A 20,628-nucleotide genomic window follows, 5' to 3' on the forward strand; every position below is an offset into this window, starting at 1 on the left:
AAATAACTTGAAGCCAACATTGCTCTATAGTTAGGACTGGGTGGCTTTGATTTAGTATAATTTCCAAAATTGTGTGACACCATTTAGAAAGAGGAGAGTGTGGCTCAAGAAAGCTACCAAGGACTGGGACAGGATTATTTCTTGGGTGTACGAGTACCCTAATGGTGCCCTCTGTCGTTAGCAAAACAAAACAATGGTCTGAACATGGTTACAGTTAGGGCAAACTGAGGAAGAAAATTTTTAAAAAATCAAAATTTAAAATGCTGAGTAGTTATTGTGAGCAAGACACTCTGCTAGGCATTGTGGGGGACACAGTTACATAATATCTTACTTCCTCCCTTCAAAAAGACTTAAACCGAGTTACTGAAACAAAAAGTACTTGACCATTTAAATAGAAGACACATGATAATCCTGCAATATTAATATACTGTGATCTACAAATACAGAATTAAGTTTTTGGGGTGCTCAATATCTAATGTTATTTCAATCAAAAGACAATGCTTATTATCAATCGACTAAAAAAAAGAGGCTGCTTCGGAGGCTTACAAAATGATTGGGAGGCATAGATCTTAACTTCACACAGCTCTTTAGAAGAATAAAAATTATTCAGGGAAATAAGAATGAGAGTCATGAAAAGCTCTCTATAATTTTGTCCCCAGTAGGTAGAACAAATAATAAATACAGTAAGAAAAAGAGATATTGGGATGGTGTGGAGTGGTACGGGCCAGTTTCATTAGGGAGAAGGCCTCTGGGAATAGGAAGTTGTATAGAAAGAATGAAGATAGATTTCATAAAGGAAGAAACATATTAATAAAAGCATGCAGTGAGCATACTGACAAAGAAAGAGGGGGAAAAATGGCAGTTTGATCAACCAGCCAGACATACCTAATTAATTTTAAGGACTAATAAGACATAAACTGGAATGAATACGATGAGATAAAATACCTTGAACATAAAGCAAAGGTATAAAGACTCACAGGCAATATTAAGTGGACCGTTGAACAGGGCAATGTTTTAGAAAATTAATTTGGCAGTGGTATGCAGGATGCATTCGAGAGTAAAACGATGCTGTTCCTGTCTGTTCACCTCCATCCCACTCCTTCATATCAACCATTCCAACTCCACTCTACCTAGCCAACTTTATTTCTATTTTCCAACAAGAACATACTGCTTCATCAGGTAAGACAGAGTCTACATTATGTTGCTCTCTCTTTTATATACTGTATGTGTCCCAAGGTCTCTGGTTTTAAGGTCTTACTCATCCTCAGAGGTTAGCCCAGGTGGCACTGCCCAGAGAGAAGCTGCTCCAATCACTCTAGCCTTGTGGGTCTCAACAAGCATGGCACCAAGCCTCTGCTCCTACCCCCAAAAAAGGCTTCTGGAAGTCGTATAGTTGTTGGATGACCAGAGAGTGCCACAGGTAAACATACAAGCATCAAAATACATTCTGTAGCTCAGACATTTTAGTTGTTTCTAGAGACTCTTGCAAGTAATGCTGCTATGCACGTTCTTGTCTGTGTTATATGATGCACATACATACGCATTCCTATGAAGTATATATGTACAGAATCAAAACTGCTAGATTAGAAGGTATGCATATGTTCAACTTTAATTGCTATTACTGATTTATACTCCTGCAACCATATGAGAATTCTAGTTACTCCACAGGCAGCCCACACTGGTGTTGTCAATCTTTAATTTTAGTCATCCTGATGAGTGCGTAGTGGAATCCCATTTGATTTTACCTTGCATTTCTTTGGTTATTAATAGTCATTGGATAACTTTTCATGTTTAGTAGGCATTTGGATATCCTCTTTGTGAAAGGGCCTTTTGCTTAGTCTTCTTCGTCTTTTTTTCAATTTAGCTATCTGTACCTTTTTGATTTGTTGGAGCCCTTTTTATTTCTAATAGGAGACCTCTACTATCAATTTTAATGTAAACCACTCTTTCCACTGAATGAGGTATTGTTATTAATTAGCATCTCATATATGCAGAGATCAATTTTGGGGTGCTAATTCTGTTCTACTATTTACCTATTTTTATGCCAAAAGTACAGTATTTTAATTATAATCTATCTGTAAGATATTTAATATTTGTTAAAGCAAGTTCCTACTTCCACATATATCCTTTTAAAATAATTTTTAAAGCTGGGTGCCTGGATGGCTCAGTCAGTTAAGCATCTGACTCTTGATTTAGGCTCAGGTCATGATCTCAGGGATGCAGGATTGAGCTCCCTGTTGGCTCTGTGTTCAGCAGGGAGACTGCCTGGGATTCTTGTTCTCCCTCTCTGCTGCTCCCTGCCTAAAATAAAGAAATGAATCTCAAAAAATAAATTTATTTTTAAAGCTAATTTTAGATATTTACCCTTCTGTATATATGTTAAAGTAACATTACCCAATCTTCTCCTCAACAAAAAGCTCTGACCCTAATAAGATTCTAAATGGAATTGCATTAAACCTGCATATTAATTGAGATGATTGGCATTTTATGAGATTAAGGCTTCACTTCTAAGCATATATGTTGTTTAGTTTATTCAGATTTCATATTCACCGATAAGATTTTAAAATCTTTTAACTATAGGTTCTATGCTTTTCTTACTAAATTTTTTTATTAAGTCCTTTCAACTTTCTTTTTTTGTCACCATAGTAAATGCAATAATTTTTTCTAGTTTCATTTCCACATGGTTATTACTATTATAATAAAAGTATTGAAGGGCGCATGTGTGGCTCAGTCCATTAAGCGTCTGCCTTTGGCTCAGGTCATGATCTCAGGGTCCTGGAATGGAGTCCCGCATCAGACTCCCCACTGAGCTCTCCCTCGACTCTCCTCCCCACTTGTGTTCTCTCTCCCCCTCTCTGTCTCAAATAAATAAGATCTTTAACAAAAAGTATTGAGTATATTTACCTTATATCCATTTTATTACATTTCCTCATTAGTTATATTTTTTAAATTGGTGTTCATTTCTCATTATGTTAAGTTACATGTACCTTTGAGACATCTAAGTGGAGATGTCAGATAGTTGGATAAATGTTCCCAGAACTTAGATCTAAGCTCCAAAAAACTCTAAGAGAAGTCTAATAGTGGAGAAGCCACCAAAGGAGACTGGAAAGGAATAACCAATAAAGTAGAGGAAAATCCTCAGGATCTGGTGTCAGGTAAGTCAAAGGATAAAGGTGTTTCACAACAAAAGGCATAGTCACAATATCAAATAAGAGGCTTGGAACCACATGCAAAGAAAAATGTCCGCTGGAATTGTCACTATAAAGATTTTGCCAAATCAGATAGGAGCAGTTTCAGTAAAAGGGGTGCAGACAAAGCCAGACTGTGGTGGGATTAAGAACTAATGGAATATGAGAGGAATAAGAGAGGAAGTGTATACACAACTTGTTCAGAAAATCTGAACGGTGAGGCTGCAGAATGGGATTGGAGCTGGAAGAGGTGAGGAACTGAGGTAATGGATTTGCTTATTTGCTGATTTTTTAAAATATGGAACATATTAGAATGATGAAAACAGTCCAGCAGGAAGATGAGATTGATGATTGTAGGGAGAAGCAGTGAAGCAAAAAACAGTGAAGACTTTGATAGAAGGGGAGGAAGGCACCTGAGCACAGTGGATGGTTTAGATAATCACAGGAGGAGGGATACTCCTTCTGTTGTAAGATTTATAACTTTCTAAATGCATCGATTATTTAAAAGGAAAGGCATGCATTAAGCAGTCTGCTCAAGATGAAAATCAAATCAGCCCTCTAAAAGGAGCCATGAAATAATAAAGATTAGAGGAGAAACTAAAGAATTAAGAAATAAAGTGACAGAGTTAATAAAGATCCAGCTGTTAAAAAATTTGCCAGTATATTCTCTTACGTTCTAGCAATTATAATCAAAGAAAAAAACAAATAAAAACCTAGAAAAGAGGGGGCACCTTGGTGGCTCAGCGGTTGAGCATTTGCTTTTGGCTCAAGTCATGATCCTGGGGTCCTGGGATCGAGTCCTGCATTGGTCTCCCCCCAGGGAGACTACTTCTCCCTCTGCCTATGTCTCTGCCTCTCTGTGTGTGTCTCTCATGAGTAAATAAATAAAATATTTAAAAAGTTAAAACAATTTTAAAAAAGGACCTAGAGGGATCCCTGGGTGGCGCAGTAGTTTAGTGTCTGCCTTTGGCCCAGGGCGTGATCCTGGAGATCCAGGATCGAATCCCACGTCGGGCTCCCGGTGCATGGAGACTGCTTCTCCCTCTGCCTGTGTCTCTGCCTCTCTCTCTCTCACTGTGTGCCTATCATAAATAAATAAAAAAATTTTAAAAAAGGACCTAGAAAGAGGATAAAATAAGTTATAGTAAAGTAGAACATTTTAATAAGAGTTAAAAAATAAAAGACTAATATGGCCACAAAAATTCTAAATGTCAAATTGAATGAGGGAAATGCTGGCAAGTGGAGAGAATTTAGGCAAGCGAAGTTGGAAAGTAGTCTTCAAGGACAGAATTTGCTCAAAATCCCTTACAGCTAAATCTCTATTTAATAGTTTTGCCTAAGGTTAAGCTTGTCTAAGCATGGGTACTTTGGGGAAAAATCTTCATTCTGGCAAAAAAGTCAAAAAATTATCTATTGATACAGTAGCTTATTAACCCCATGTTAGAAAGAGCTTTATGGAAATTATTTCCCAGCTTTAACTCAATTCTTGGGCCACACTTTATGAAAAAATATGTAGTAAGCTTAAGAATGAACACTTTCATGGCATGAAATACACCATTTAAAAAAAATTTATTTATTTATAAGAGAGAGAGTATGGGGAGTAACAGAGAGAGAGGGACAAGCAGACCCATGCTAAGCACAGAGCCGGCTTGGGGATCGATCCCAGGATCCTGAGATCATGACCTGAGCCAAAGGCAGACGCTTAACCAACTGAGCCACCAGGAGTCTCTTAGCATTTATTTAACTTAAACTTTTCCTTCTTTCTCATCAACTTTTGCCAAACAATAAAAAATTGTTTTGCTCAAAAACTATTCAGCTCTGATGAGAAGTACTTCTTACAGTAACTATTTTATACAAGATCAATACATATTAAAAGTCATTATACTGAGCACCTGGGTGGCTCAGTCGGCTGAGCCTCTGCTTTCAGTTTGTGTCACAATCACAGAGTCCTGAGATCGAGCCCCAAGTGGGGCTCCTCACTCAGCCAGGAATCTGCTTCTCCCTCTGCCCCTCCCTCTGTTGGTGCTCTCTCTCTCTCTCAAAATAAATAAAATCAAAAAGAAAAAAAATAAAAGTCAGTATATTGTTATATTATCAAAGTGGCCTGCATGGACTACTCCTTATAAATTAGATCCCTCCCTGTTCTCTATCCCCTGACTCTTGAACTTCCTTTCATAGCACTTATCATTGCCTGGCATACTAGATGTTTATTCCTTTAGTTACCGTCTTTATCATTACTACAAAGTAAGCTCCAGTAGGGCTTTGGTTACTCATTATAGCCTTTGTACTTAAGCATGGTATCTGGCAGACAGTAGGTGCTCAATAAATAGTTCTCTAATGAATGAATATATCCAACAATTATGAGAAATAATAAAAATATATACATTTTTGAAATTATTAAAGACTAATTTTTAAAATATTAAAAAAAACACATTTACTTCTGATGACAAAACCTTCCCAGTATTTATTTTTTCAGCTTAAGAGAAAAATCACAACATGTTACTCTAACAATTTCCTTCTTCTATTTCATTCTTTAGGCATGAAGTTTTTTTATCACTTTGAAATCTAATGGCTAAATAGCCAATGTTTTTTCAGGGTGACCAATATTTTCTTCAAACTGATTATCAAATTATACTTTGTACCTCTCTTTTAGTTTAATAAGTTGGCTTTCCTGAAACTTGAGGTAGAGCTCAAACTACTTAAAATGGGAAAGTGTTGATTATGAATACATTTTTCAAAATGTAATTAAAGAGTCCACATGCAATTTCTGCTTCAACTCTGCTCAAATGTTAGCTTATGAATTTATGAGCTGACTCTATTCAGTATTGTAACAGCAACACTGAAATGTCATTAAGATAAACTGTAGACGAGCTCACTTTAACAGGGTGACTTCTAAAGGCACAGCTTTACTCCACAATAAAAATCAAAGCTACTGAATAACTGGGTTATATGGGTAATTGTTATTATACAAACCTTTCTTCACATAGAGTTTTTAAGACAACAATATTTGTTTTATGAGTAATCAACTATAATGAATCTATTCCTGTAGTTTTATGTGTAATATAGATTGCATAAACACTTCAATAATTTTGTTTTCCTTCAACTATGAGAAGGAGTTACAACACATGATTTCAAAGAATCTTTTAAACTCTGATGTTCCAGGATACTTTTAAAACTTAGTCAAAATAGGTCTTTTATCAGAATTTGGCTTAAACATTTGAAAACTAATATAATTCCATGAACTCTTAAATTCCAAACATTTCAAAATGCTGGCAGAAAATAATTTACACAGATTAGAAAATATGTAAAATTTAAGCTTTAATTTCAGAAATATATCAGATATTCTGTACCTCTCCTCCAACTCCATAAAAAGCGAATGTTATAAATGTGGGAAAAAAAAAACCTGTTTATGTAAATTCAACACATCTTTGTGCTGTATGCAGAAAGAACTTAAAAAAGAAAACAGACAATAATATCTATCAGGGTGCGGACCACTATATCCCTAACACCTGATATAGTGCATAGCATTCAAATATCTACTAAATTTAAATCAAAGAATAAATAAATAAATTAACGACACAGATCTTGATTTCAAAGATCTTAAAATCTAGTAGAAGAGGGTTTTGAATGATGCTCTTACTGAATTATCAAGGAGGAAGTATGTCCTTTATCTGTGAGACGATGAGGTTCTTGAGTCAAATGAGGTATGCTTCAAAAAAATTTGGCAACAGTGAAGAACAGATTTGTGAGGGAAGAGGCTGCCAGTAGGGAAACCAGTTAGAAAACTTTTCAAGGTGAGAGGTATAGTTTAACCTTGGCTGGAGGCAATGAGATCTGACAGGGAGATGGGCATTAAAGATATTACAGAGACAGAAGTTAGAAGATGTCTGTCGCAAATGAACAGGAAGCACTCAAAGATGACAGCATTTTCAAACTTGGGTGCTTGGAAGAATGGTAACATCAACCGGAAGAAAGAAGTAAGAAAGTTACAGATTTCAGGAGGATTGAGTGTAGTTTAGGTAAATTTGGTTTTAATTAAGTATCTAGCAACCAAATAGAGGAACAGAGTTCTGGAGTCTTTCTATTTTACAGTTAAATATCAATCTCTTTAAGAAATCAGAAATTTAAAGTGTGCATAGATGGGCCCTGGGCTGTTAACACTGGTTATTTTTCCATTCTTTTCACTAGTTACAACACATGGCATCAAAAATTTCTTTTGTAATTAAAAAAAAACAAAAAACCTTAGAATACAATATGAAATTCAAAATAAGGATTCTAGCACAATGTTAAATCTTTCACTTTGTTAAAAAACAATTGGGAAATAGTTCTGGTTTAATCCATAATTGAAAATTAAAAATAAATATTGAATTTAAATTCAGTTGTAATATCGTAAGAGATTCAGCTTTGTAAACTATGCAGAGGATTAAAAGCTCAGCAGTTGAGAACTCTGAAATACACTGAAAATTGAAGTTGTTTCATGGTAAAAGCTATCTAATATAGGAATTTTATTTCTTTGTGTACCCTCAAAGCACTGTGTCACGTACTTACATAAGATCAAGGTGAAAAAAATGACTAAGGTAAATTTTAACCTTCGAACTCAATTATGTCTCCTTGTTACATGATCAGACTGCATCCAAAACTACTTGTGGGGGATCCCTGGGTGGCGCAGTGGTTTGGCGCCTGCCTTTGGCCCAGGGCGCGATCCTGGAGACCCGGGATCGAATCCCACGTCGGGCTCCCTGCATGGAGCCTGCTTTTCCCTCTGCCTGTGTCTCTGCCTCTCTCTCTGCCTCTCTCTCTCTCTCTCTCTCTGACTATCATAAATAAATAAAGAAAAAAATATTAAAAAAAAAACAAAACAAAACAAAACTACTTGTGTAGATAATTCAATAATCCCACAGAAATTACTTACTTAATGTCTGCCTTCTTCCCTAGACTAGAAACTCTATGAAGGTAATAGAAAGAACCATGGCTTTTGAGACACTTACAATGTAGGAATTGACATTCAATTTAAAAATTACAATACAGCATGGTAAAGATACACAGAGGCATGCATAGGATGGAAGGTCAAAGAATATATTTTCAGTCTAGCTGGATGTCTGTAAAAGCCCTTTGTCAGATGGAACCTCATAGTTAGTCCATTAAATGGAAACGTCAGTAGCTATAAAAATTATATTCACATATCTTTATTTTATTTTTTAAAATATATTTATTTATTTATTCATGAGAGCCACAGAGAGAGAAAGAGAAAGGCAGAGACACAGGCAGAGGGAGAAGCAGGCTCCATGCAGAGAGCCCGATGTGGGACTCGATCCCTGGTCTCCAGGATCACGCCCTGGATTGAAGGCGGCGCTAAACCGCTGAGCCACCCGGGCTGCCCTATTCACATATCTTTAAAGATTTTAACCGAAACACATACATATACATTCATTCACAGATCTTTTCATATAGGGTCAATGCCACATATTTGATGTGGGCCCCCTACTGAGTCCGGGTCCTTTCTTGTAGAAGCCATGCCCACAATGACCCAACATCCATGATTTCCATTTAGGGTTTCTATTAATGGAGAGAGAACTTAAAAGCACTTCAAAAATAATATGAATACAGAATCTATTAGACTACTGGTCTGTCTACCATGAGATAAAAAGCTTGTGCCAGAATGTAAATTAATGCACTTCTTTGAAGGAGAAAGTGTTACCATGAAAAAAAAAAAAGTCAGCTGAACAAAACAGTGTGCTTAGTGATGTGGCTTATTTACATTTCAGGGTGAGTTCACTTCCTTGAGACTACTAATGGTCTAAAACCATTTAGATGGCCCATGAACTTTAACACTCACTGCTTTAGACTTTGATGATCTCCAACATACACCCACCCCCAAACTCACCCCCACCCCCCCAACCTTCATCAAATTTGATAACAAATTTGTTAAGAACTTTTATACTAAGATGTCCCAGAGTATTCAACTTCATTTTCAAAAAATGACTTCTCTTTTCTTTATCCTCATTAACACACTTATACGTAATTATTTATTATTATAAGCAAACTGTTAAAAACATAATTTTCATGATTATTATAATAAGCATAACTGTTAAAACATAACATTCATAATTATTATAATAAGCATTACTGTTAAAAACAGGTTTGTGAATAAACACAACCAACTTTTGGTGAGTACTCATCAGGTAAGCACACAGTTTGTGCACGGTTGTGCCCTACTACAGGGCATCCTATTTAGCCATATTTAGTTGGCCCTGGGGACCAGTAAGTACAATTTATAGAGAGAAGGGAGTGCATTAGGTTAAAACTATGAGTCAACTCAGAGGAAGCTATTTGAGGGTGCTTCTGCTATTATTTTCTCACATTATTACTTATTAATGGTAGCCTAAGTGATATAGCAGAAAGCTTGAGTCAATAACTAATACACCAGCTAGCTGTATAATTTGGGCAAATCACCTCTTTGGCCTTCAGTTTTCTTTTGAGTTCAATGGGATTAAGTAAATAGTATGTGCAAATATTAAGGATTTGGATTTCTAATGGCAGCTACTATTTCCTAAGTGCGCAAATGTGAATGGTAATATATGAAGTATTCTACATTGAGTGGGTCTTTAGTTGTCTCACTCTAGCAAACAGGTGTCATTCCTCTCTCCCCTGACATATGAAGACACTGAAGTCAAGTGAGGTTACAGATATCTGCTGAGTATCAGGGTTCAATGTGAATCCAGGACTGACTCTAAAGACTATATACTTTCAAGTATACCACATTGCTTCTTGCATAAAAAGTATTCTCATTTGGAACTCAAAACTACATTGTGAGAAGGTAGAGTAGATATTTACCCCCATTGTCCGAATGGGTAGCAGATTCAGACTATTGTTGATTTGTACAAGGTTAGATATCAAGGAGTTGTAGAGCAGACTTAAATTCTTTACCAATAAGATCTGACTAAAATAAAAGCAAATAAGGCACTAAAAGTAAAAAAAGAAACCAACCAACCAAAACAAAACAAAACAAAACAAAGACAGCCCTTAAAGCACACATCACTCCCAATATAACAAAATACTAAATTCATGACAATTACAACTAAATGCTAAAGTGGCCTTTATTCCTAAAGTACAAGAGTCTCCCAGATTTCCTCCCCCTTGACTCCTTTCCAACTTCTGTCACTAATTCTTATAGGGTAAAGGGCTGACCTATATTAATATATATCAAAAGTACCTTTTCATCTCCCAGCTATTTATTGGTACTAATATCTGGTAGTAAAGCAAACAACACTTAAAACATCAGTTAAATATTATATGGTCTTTTAATCCCTGAACTCATCTATAAAAGTTATCACAGTTGATACTATGAAGACCACAACATAATTATAACAAAATGTTTACTTTTTAAAAAAGCCCTTTAACTTGATGATAGGTTAAAAAAAAAGAGATATTTCCTTGCCACCCACTCTTAGATTTTGTGAATTTCTGTATATATTCACTGTGGCACAAGGATGAAGACTGTAATACCATAAAGATAATGGCAAACCACAAAGTCCTGCTTGATCCTTTATGGTTGGCATGTGCTGAGACACCCAACTGTCTTATGTGCCGTAAAAAGTAATAATCTGGATAACCATCATTTTGTCTTTTACTGACCTGAACCGAATCCAGTATTTCTATCTTCTGTGTAGCCTTATGGTGATGGAGGAGAATAAAGTAATCAATCAGTACTCTCTAGACACAAATATAATCAAGCAAAATTAGCTGGGTTCTCTGTACATGTAATAAGCCAATCACAGATCAAGTTGATTCTGCTGCAGAACCAATCAGATTTTATAAACTGTTTATTAGATGGAATAGTGAAAGCTGGGTCAGGGTAGTAAAGGACAATGTAAGCAATAGAGAAAAATGTGGAGCATTCTCTCAGCTGCTTGTAATTAGAAACAGTTAATACAAATGTTACACCGGTTAACCATTATAAAGAAACTCTCTGGCTTGCCCTATAACTAAACCTTTAAAAAATAAAAAAGGCACCAGTTCATTCTGTAATTCAACTCTGGCAAAAAGCAAAATGAGTGATGTCAGTGAGTCAAAAGGCAATCAGTGGAGGCAGTTCAGAGCAGTCCCCCCAAACTCCTCATTGCCAGTGGGGGTGGGAGGAGTGACAAATTTAGGACAAACTGGTCAGGCCCCTCCAAAGCACCATGCTGAATCTGCCCACCAATACCCTCCTGTGGAGCAGGAGAATTGAGTAGTCCCCTTTCTGCTGATCAGAGAAATATCTCCCCAAAGAAAGGCAAATATTAACTAAAAGTGAACCAGCCTCAAGTCTAATCTCCTTTCATTCACTCTCCACACTACAGCCAAAGTAACCTCCCCAAATCCAATTCTTCTTTTTTTTTTTTCCAAATCCAATTCTTGACCATACTACTTAAAACTTTTGTTTTCTATCACCCACAAACTAATTAAAAGCCAAGATCTTTAGTATGGAAATCAGTGTTTCTAACAATCTAGTAGTTCTTGCTAACTTTCCAACCTTATTTCTTTTCAACCTTTCTTCCTATTTCACACTCTGTCATAAAAAGAGTTAAAACACACTACATCAAATGAAGCAAAATGGCTATTAATGAATACTTTCCAAAAGAAAAGGGCTATGGAAGACACTATGGGGAATACAACTGAGTGAAGTTAAACCTTTTTCTCTTCTGCATTTAACCTTCAGTTAACTCTCTTAGCTCTGTTCCCTGGCGATCTGATAAAAGTTAGGTATGCCAACTATGTTACTAGGCAACATTGCTTATAGTAAGAATGATTAGTAAATTTGCATCTGGACCCAGGGGAACTATAAATAAACTATAAATACCTCATAGGAAACCATAATTTTGACTTCCCTGAGTGTGATAGCTCTTACAATTGTTATATCCCTTATGGGGTCCCTGGAAGCTAAGTCTGTGGAGCTGTATGGCATAGTCTTCTGTGACACACAAGATTTTTTTCAAACCAAGGCAGCTCCTGCATCTACCTTTTGTGAGCTTTCTCTCCTTCAGCTGAGCTTTCACTTGAAGCAAGGACTCCCAGATGGCTACAGGAACTGCTTACATGGACTGCTGTGAGGATCACAGCCACTGATGAGGAACATTTGATGCTGCCTCGCTGGCAAGCTGTGGTTCCTGTCTGATATCCTTCTAAGTAAACAAGCCTATGGTGGTTTTCTGACTGTTTAGTTGAACCTAAAAAGACTCGTCCATTTGCACAGCAAGAAAAGTAAAAGAACACTTTAGAATGACATTCCAGGTGTTCTATAATCTGGACCCAAACCCCTCCCCACCATCTGCTCTTTTAGATTAATATATATCCCTGACAAATCAAATACACAGCTCTTTACTCACCACTCCCTGTTGTTATTCCTTTTCTGGGGAGAACATCTTCCAGGTAACATATACTACGTCCCCTTAGTCCATTCCTTCAGTCATCTGTTGAGATGAAGCTATGGATATTTGCAACCAGAAAGAAAAGAGATATTGCCTAGGTAAAGAATGCAAGGAAAATTTGCTAAGAGAAGCGAAGTGTACACACTTAACAGAAAAAGAATGGAAATTCATTGAGAATAAAAAATAGGTTGAAGCTGATGGAGAGGTATGGCAATAGCAAGTTAAAGTATAAAATGTCCAGATAGAGTACCTACACCAATTGTAGAAAAGTGCAGAGCAAGGCTGTATATCGAATGCTCCCTTTTTTCCACATTATTAGCCATGGAGGGAGAAGCCAAGGAGCCCTGTATCAGTATCAAAAGCAGGTGACTTGTAAGAGTTAGACAATTCAGTAATACCTACCTTAGGAGAGAGAGAAGGGATGGAGGAAAGGATTACAAAGGAGATGGAGTTTACCAGTGGTTCAGTGAAGGAACAGTGTTGTTACAAGTCAGCTCTAACTCTACCTCCTTACCCCAATTATCCTAATCAGCCTGCCCTGATAGAATGTGCAAGTTGATGTTAATTGTGTAGTGGAACTTTCAATGGCATCATCAGCTTTCTTTAATTCCAAACTATTAGAACTGCCTCCTTCTCTATTACAAAGTTGCCAACTACTCTAACTTGTTATTCTTTAGGGTCAACTCTATTATTTCCAAATTCTGATAGTGGTTAACTTAAAAACCAAGATGTGGCACTGAGGAAAAAAAAAAAAAAACAACTTAGTTCTTCTGGACTTGCTCATGGCTCTAGTTAGTTTCCCTTAAGTGTGTGAATTCTTAGGTTAAAACACCCATTTAAAAGCAAAATAATCAGTCAACAGAGAAAAAGGAATGAAGTATACATGCAGAGAGACACTAGCAAGATTATCAAGGAAACGTGGAGAGGAAGAGCAGCCCCAAGCTCCTAACTTCCTGTTACTGGTGTCAGTTGCCTCTGAGACTGAGCTGCCCTCCCTGCTCTTGGACTCTGTGACACAGAGCTATATCCTTTTTTTCATGAAACATTCCTTTTGCTTAAGCTAGTTTAATTTGTCACCAAAAAAAAATCCCTACCCCAAAACAGTGATTGGGGTAAAGTGTATACATAATCAGGTTTTACCATATTGAAAAATTGTTAATGTTGCTTTGAAGAGAGAGAGAGAGAGAGAGAACTCAATTACAGCTATTTTATTTGGGGTTGTAAACTCCCATTCATCTTTTTATTCTCACAGGATCTAACAGTGCTTTATACACACATTTAACACATTTAAATGTTTACTGAATGAACATATAATTAGAAAAGAAGGAAATCTACTTGGTCAAAACAGTATGTCTAATTATGGAGTTTTCAAAAGCATTTCATTTCTAATTAATAAAAAATATTCTTTGCAATTCTCATTAGCATAATTCTATGAATAAACACACATACATACACAAAAGATGCTGTATTCTGTGCTCTAAGTACTAAAGGCATAATTTGGATTTCATTTATTCAGATTTTGTGTTCACTCATGGGACTACACCGTCCCCTTACTAGTGTCATTAAGACTGTCTGCAGACTGTTTCAGTTCTCCTCCTTCTGGGCACATGATAGAATTGCATTTCTCAATCTCCTGGAAGTTGGGTGTAGCCACATGACTTGTTTGGCCAAATAAAAGGGCAGGGGAAGTTAACAGGAGTCATATCCAGGGAGAAGCCTTTAAAAGACAATGTGTAATTCAATACCCCCAGGCCTAAAATTGTGGAAGCAAGTGTTAAGATAGAGCCTCTGATAAACTGAAGCTCCAGATGACTACCTGGAACAGAATTCTCCTGTTGACTCTAATTGAACATGTCCTGTGACTAAGAAATAAACCTTTTTCTAAACCACTAAAATGTGAGGGTCTTCTGTTACAATAGCATAATTTACCCTACCTGATATATTCATCAAACACTTCTCTCATACATGGCGTGTAAAAATGAATAGCTCTGGTTTTCAATTCATCTTCAGATTAGTAACATTTTGTATAGCACTGCATCATTTATAGACTACTTTCTTCTAGAAGTGCACCTCATCATCCAGACTCTCAAAACCCAAACACAGGAGCTGATGGAGTCAGATACATTTTTGGACCAATCCCTCATTCTCTCAACTCCCACCACCTGCTGTCTGAAATTCAGGAACCAAACACATTTGGATGAGGTGATACTCCTTGCCTTCCAAAACTCTTGCCATCTGAACTCGGGAATGGAAAAAAAAAAAAAAAAAAAAGTAAAGGATTCGTGACACATTTTGAACATATTTTATTTGTTCCCTTAAAACTGTTTTTCTACCACAATACCTATTAGACCCTCAACCTCTATTGAATAAACTATACGCTGTTATCATTCAAATTTTACAAACAAGGAAAAAGATTCAGGAAGGTTCATAAACTTACTGGGAACAACTTTACACATTAGTAGCACAATCCCAGATTTTTCTGGCTTCAGATTCCTTGCTCTTTCCACTATGTACCATGCTTTCTAAAGTCTCATAGCTACAGAATTCCAGGATTTGATACTAATAGTTGCAATAGTGTTTGTGATTTTAAAAAACCAAACAAACATGTTAATCACATAGTTACAGCCAAGAATAATTAAAGTCATTCTTTAAGCAATTCTACTTGCCTGAACATAGTCTAATTCAGGACCCTGAGTGCCTGACAGGACAAAACAGGAAGAAGTCCTAGACATCACTTGGTCAAACAGGCAACTTGCAGAACAGTGAGGAACTATGAAAGAATTCAGGGGAGAGAGAGCTTTTTCCATACATATACATACAGTATACTTAAAATCCTGACTTATAGATGATCTTCACTTTGGTTCTTACCAAATTGGCTAACCTCAAACTCTTTGCTCTCCCAATTTTTATCAGACCTTAGTTTAGGAACTACTTGTGAAGGATTGCCTGTCCATCCATTTCTATAGGTTCAGTGGTTCTCAAGTCAAATTTGGAAAAGGTCAGCAAACATATCCTCCTTTAAAAGAGTAATCTTTGGGGCACCTGGGTGGCTCAGCGGTTGAGCATCTGCCTTCCACCCAGGGCGTGATCCTGAGGTCCCGGGATCAAGTCCCACATCGGGCTCCCTGCATGGAGCCTCCTTCTCCCTCTGCCTCTCTCTCTGTCTCTCATGAGTAAATAAATAAAAAAATAAAATCTTAAAAAAAAATAAAAGAGTAATCTTTCACTTTAGCCAAGACATTGAGCTAAAAGCTATTGAAATTTGTCTAACCCAGCTATTTCAAAGTTATAGGAGTTCAGACTCTTATTTCAAGAAATAAACTATTGATTGCTCATTTCTTAGAAAACAGTTTGGGAAATACTGTTCTAGGTAATTCTAAATGTTATGAATGGATCAAGTTGAGCCTTCAGGGAACTTTATCTTGAGTTTTATTACTGCCCTACATTGAAGAACACTGTCTAAAATTCATTACTTTCTGTAAGAATTTTTTTAAAGATGTTGCCAACTGCATCATACAATCTAATCTTTTTTTATCAGGGCCCATGAGAGAATGCTCTTCTCAAGCCTTATCAAGAGAAAATGCCCTGCTTGTTTCTATCTTGTTAGTAGAAACACACTGAAGCTTACTTCTCCCTCCTCCACTTTTTTTTTTTTTTTTTTCTGCTGGCTGCTATGAAGCCCAAGGCCAAAACTGTGACTCACTTTTAGTACAGGATCTTACAGTATGAACTTGGTATTTTCTTTTCCCTTGACTTTCTTTTTTTTTTTCCTGCTGTGCCTCGGTTTTCTCTTTTAGTTTTATCCTTTTGTACCATATGGACACTAAGGTGGCTTCAAATCACTTTTGGAACTCTACGTTGCATATATTAAGTCCTACCTTAAAAAAAAAAAAAAAGATTTTATCTATTTATTCATGAGACACAGAAAGGCAGAGACACAGGCAGAGGGAGAAGCAGGCTCCCTCTGTTGAGCCCTGTGTGGGACTTGATCCCAGGACACAAGGATCAAGACCTGAGCCAAAGGCAGACGCTCAACCACTGAGCCATCCAGGGATCCCAAGTCCTATCTTAACTACTTTCATATTGATTTTTCCCTACATGCTCCATTACCCAAAAATATCTGTGTTCACCTTTTTGTAAAAGCATTCATAGTTATGACACCAATAGAACAACACATTCACAATACAGTCAAATCTACAAATGCCTAAAACTACAAAAAAGTCATTATTGTTGTTTTAGCGGTCTAATAACCAAAACGACGTATTCAACGGTGCTCTTAACGGAAGGAAAAGTATCACTTATTGGGGATCAGTAAGTGCCAGGCACATAACAGACAAGTTTCACTTTTTAAAAAATGAAACTAGGGCATTTGCAAATTACACCATCTCTGAAAAGATGAATTAGAAACTGGTAATATTGGGGGGAAAAAAGAAACTGGTAATATTAGTTGCCTGGGGGTGCACGAGTGGGCGGGGAGAGACTTCGTATATCCGTTTTGTACCTTTTGAATTTTTGTGCATGTATCCACTATTCCAAAATATTTTTAAAAATCGAATGAGAGACAGTAATAAAGATGGCAGTAACGCTTTTACTCTTTGCTACCGCCAACTTTTTCCATCAGCTTTGGATCTCCGAGTATGCACTGAAATGCCCCAAGGAGTTTCAAGCAGGCTCGCCGGGTTTTATTGAAATAGTCCCTTTCTGATTCTCCATACTTCGGGACGCGGCAATCACTTAAAATAGGAACTGAGATTGTGCTAGCCTGAGGATAACGATAAAAAAAAAAAAAAAAAAAAAAAAATCCGAAATGGTTTCCAGTCGGTTTTATTAGTGGAAAAGTGCGGGCAGGAGGCGCCGCAGGGCACGCTCGGCCGGCGCCGCTCCACCGCGTGCGGAACTTTGCCCAAGTCGGAGCGCGGCCCACTCGCGGGTCCCGGGCCCGGCTGCGCGGCGGGGAGGCCGGGCCGGGGCTCGAACCCCGGACGCCGCCGGGGCCCAGCTCGGCCTGGCCCGAGGGGCGCGTGGGGGCGGGGAGCGGGCCTGGTCGCGCGGCCCGCCCGCCGCAGCCCCCTCCCCGCCGCCGAGGAGGGCGCACTTACCGCGTCGGGCTCCGGAGGCGGCCGGGGGTCACGGCGGGGCGGGGCGGCCGGGCGGCGGGCGGCGGGCAGGCGGGGGGCGGGGGCCACCGGGCCGGGGACGGGGATGCTCGGCCCCACGGGCGCCCCCAACCCCTCCCCGGCAGCCTCACCCCGGGCGCCGGCCGGCGCGGAGCCGGCCACTCCCCCTCCGTCAGGCTGCACCGGGCCGAGGGGACGCGAACTCGGCGGGCAGCCCTGGAGGGGGCGGGCGAGCTGGCGGGGGTCCGGCCGGCTCGCCCGTCAGTCCCGGCGCGGCGCGCGCGGCTGCCCGCCCCGCCCCCGCCCGCAGGCCCCGCCCCCGCCCGCAGGCCCCGCCCCGCCCGCAGGCCCCGCCCCCTCCGCGTCGGGCCGCGTGCCCTGGGAGACCGGAGACGGCCGCCGCCGCCGCTTGGCGCTTTCCCTTCGTCGCCCTCCCACAGCGCGGCGCGCGCGGACGGCCTGGGTCGGGGAGGGAGAAGGGGGGGACGAGGGAGGCGGCGGGGTGGAGGGGATGGGGAGGAGAGGCGAGGCGCCGGCCGCGGCTGGGGGCGCTCGGGGAGAGGAAGCCCCGTGGGGGAGGGGCGGCGGAGGCCGGGGGCGGGGCTCCGGGAGGGGCGGGGCGCGGGGCGGCGGACCTGACCCATATCCCGGTTGTGCCCGCCCCTTGGAGCGGGGTTAGGGGGCCCTGGGGCTGCTCTTGGCCGCTGGGAGAACGCGGGCCTGGGCGTCTCGGTTGCTTAGACTCAGGGCTGTATTGTCCTCGAGCTTTGAGACTCCCCAGGAGTTGCGTCTCTTCTCCATCCCTTGCAACAGTCTGAAAATTACCGTGTACCAGGTAGTGGGTTTGTGCCATAGCGATTAGGATCCTTAACTGCTTGTTTTCAGATGGGCGGGGCGGGGGGAGGCGGAGAATAATAGGAATTAGAGAGAAGTAGGTTCCTTCTTCATTCCTGGAGCCAGCGTGTATTAAGCAACAAACTATATGCTAGGTGCTGAGAATAACGAGAACTAAATTTATTTAGCGCTGAGAATAATGAGAACTAAATTTATTTAGTGCCTGTATGCCAAACACAAATTTAAAGGGCTTTACATTTGTTAGCTCGTTATCAGTCTTGGGCGAAACAGCTAAGGTCTCTGCCTCCGTGGAGCTCATGGTGCAAAAAGAAGGGAAGAATTTTCCTTAGTGGGTCTCGGTGACGTGTAAAAGAAATGTCCACCTGCTTTCGGTTCTCAAAAAGTAATGCATATATATATATTTTTTTTTTTTGCAGATTCAGTTTATGCTACTTTGAACTACCTGTATGCTGTCCTTGAGGATTGAATGTGGTCAATCTCCTTCACAAAATGACATTTGCTTAGTAGATCTTCAGTATGTCTCCACAATAAATAAATAAAAAAAAAATCCAGTGCTAGCATGTGGTCCAGAAAACTGATAAGTCGTCAACACAAAAACAGGGCAATTATAGAAGCGGCCTGGGATGGTTGGGAGATCTCTAGGGATCCGTTTTGTACCGTCCCGCTTGAGGAAGTGGTAAAGGAAAAGCAACATAATATAAAACAATGAAGCATTGACAAGACCGCTTGCTCAAAGGGAAGTGGATGGGCCTTCTCAAAACTTAGAATCAGGAAAGACATCACAAAATCGACCACTGAGGGCTCTGATTACAAAGCACAGGATATATTTTTTATCAGAGCTCTGTGGTTGTGACTTCCACCCCACCCAAACCCATACTTTTTGCAACCATACCTATACGCACAAGCAAAAATTACTTCAGTGGCATTGTTTTTAAGTACAGAAGGTAGTTGTGTAAACCTTCGACCAGAATTTTTGGGATTTGGTACTACTTTTCAGCCCTTGGTTGATTTTTTTCAGTGTTAACATTTGTGCACAGTGACAGCAAATAACATTCTTCTAGTTTCCCCCCACCCCCATTTGTTGTTTAGTTTTAGAATTTTAATTCAGCCTTTCTCTTTTGGGTCTGTAGTAAGAAAGATTGGAAAAACATTGTAGTTGGGGCACTTGTGTGGCTCAGTGTTTGATCCTCTGCCTTTGGCTCAGGGCGTGGTCCCCGGGTCCTGGGACTGAGTCCCTCCCTCTGCTTATGTCTCTGCCTCTCTCTGTGTGTTTCTCATGAATGAATAAATAAAATCTTAAAAAAAAAAAAAACATTGCAGTCAGATTACAATTGCAGTAAAAAATGAATCCTACTTTAAGACAGGAATTCCTCTAAACCCTTTCCTTTTATTCATGTCAAACAGATTGTCACAAAATCTGTTTTCTTTGATTTCTTTGATTTACTTATTTGTATTTGTATTTTCAGTTTAATTGCTTTATCCCCTTGATAATTAAATAAAACATTCCTCATGATCTCGTACCCTGCTGCTGGCCTCAGCTCCTACCTTGCTTGTTCTCAGGCTGTTCCCCACATTGGACTCCTTCTGCCAACACACCAAACACTTGCCAGCAAAGCCTTTGCTTGTCCCTCTGTCTGGAAGGCTTTCAGCTTAATCTCGTGACTGTCTCCCTTTTCCTTCATGTCTCCTGTCCTGACTAGCCTGTGTAAACCTGCAAACTGTGCCTCCCCTCACTCTCTAGCTCCTCATTTCTCAGCACTTAGCACCACCTGACATATATACTACCTGTCTCTGTTCCCACTAGAATGTGAACCCCATGAGAACAGAATTTTGCCTGTTTGGCTCAATGTTACACCTCAGTGTCTATTATTTATCAAGTCTGTCACATAGTAGATACTCAACAAATACTTTTGAATGAGTGAATGGCTTCACATAGGAGAGATGGCGGGTATTCCTTTTTGTAATAGTCAAAGGGCTTTCGTGCAATTCATCTTATAACTGAGTCTTAGGACTTAGATGTATTGATAAGGTCTAAAATAAAGCCCACTTTCACCCTAC

The 20,628-nt window shown here is 39.5% G+C and overlaps 1 protein-coding gene and 1 long non-coding RNA gene across 4 annotated transcripts in view; one reads left to right on the forward strand and one right to left on the reverse strand.

Moving 5' to 3' along the window:
* KLHL5 (kelch like family member 5) overlaps positions 1–17,816 on the reverse strand; it is an 88,152-nt gene extending 70,336 nt beyond the window's left edge. Inside the window, exon 1 of one of the 3 annotated variants that reach the window (XM_038533476.1) lies at positions 17,698–17,816. Coding sequence is in view for 2 of the 3 variants with exons in the window: in XM_038533474.1 (XP_038389402.1) it covers positions 12,557–12,606 (50 nt within the window). In the remaining variant the exon portion in view is untranslated. Of the gene's footprint in view, positions 1–12,556; positions 12,634–15,264; positions 15,324–17,697 lie in introns of those variants that run through there. The other 2 variants (XM_038533475.1, XM_038533474.1) reach the window with 2 other exon arrangements.
* A 553-nt stretch (positions 17,817–18,369) lies between these two features.
* LOC111095388 lies at positions 18,370–19,131 on the forward strand. The gene is made up of 2 exons (XR_005357292.1): positions 18,370–18,550; positions 18,987–19,131. It is a non-coding gene; the product is annotated as an uncharacterized LOC111095388 (long non-coding RNA).
* Positions 19,132–20,628: the final 1,497 nt, after the last annotated feature.

The sequence above is a fragment of the Canis lupus genome, chromosome 3 (assembly GCF_011100685.1).
Source record: "Canis lupus familiaris isolate Mischka breed German Shepherd chromosome 3, alternate assembly UU_Cfam_GSD_1.0, whole genome shotgun sequence".
Lineage (NCBI taxonomy): Eukaryota > Metazoa > Chordata > Mammalia > Carnivora > Canidae > Canis > Canis lupus.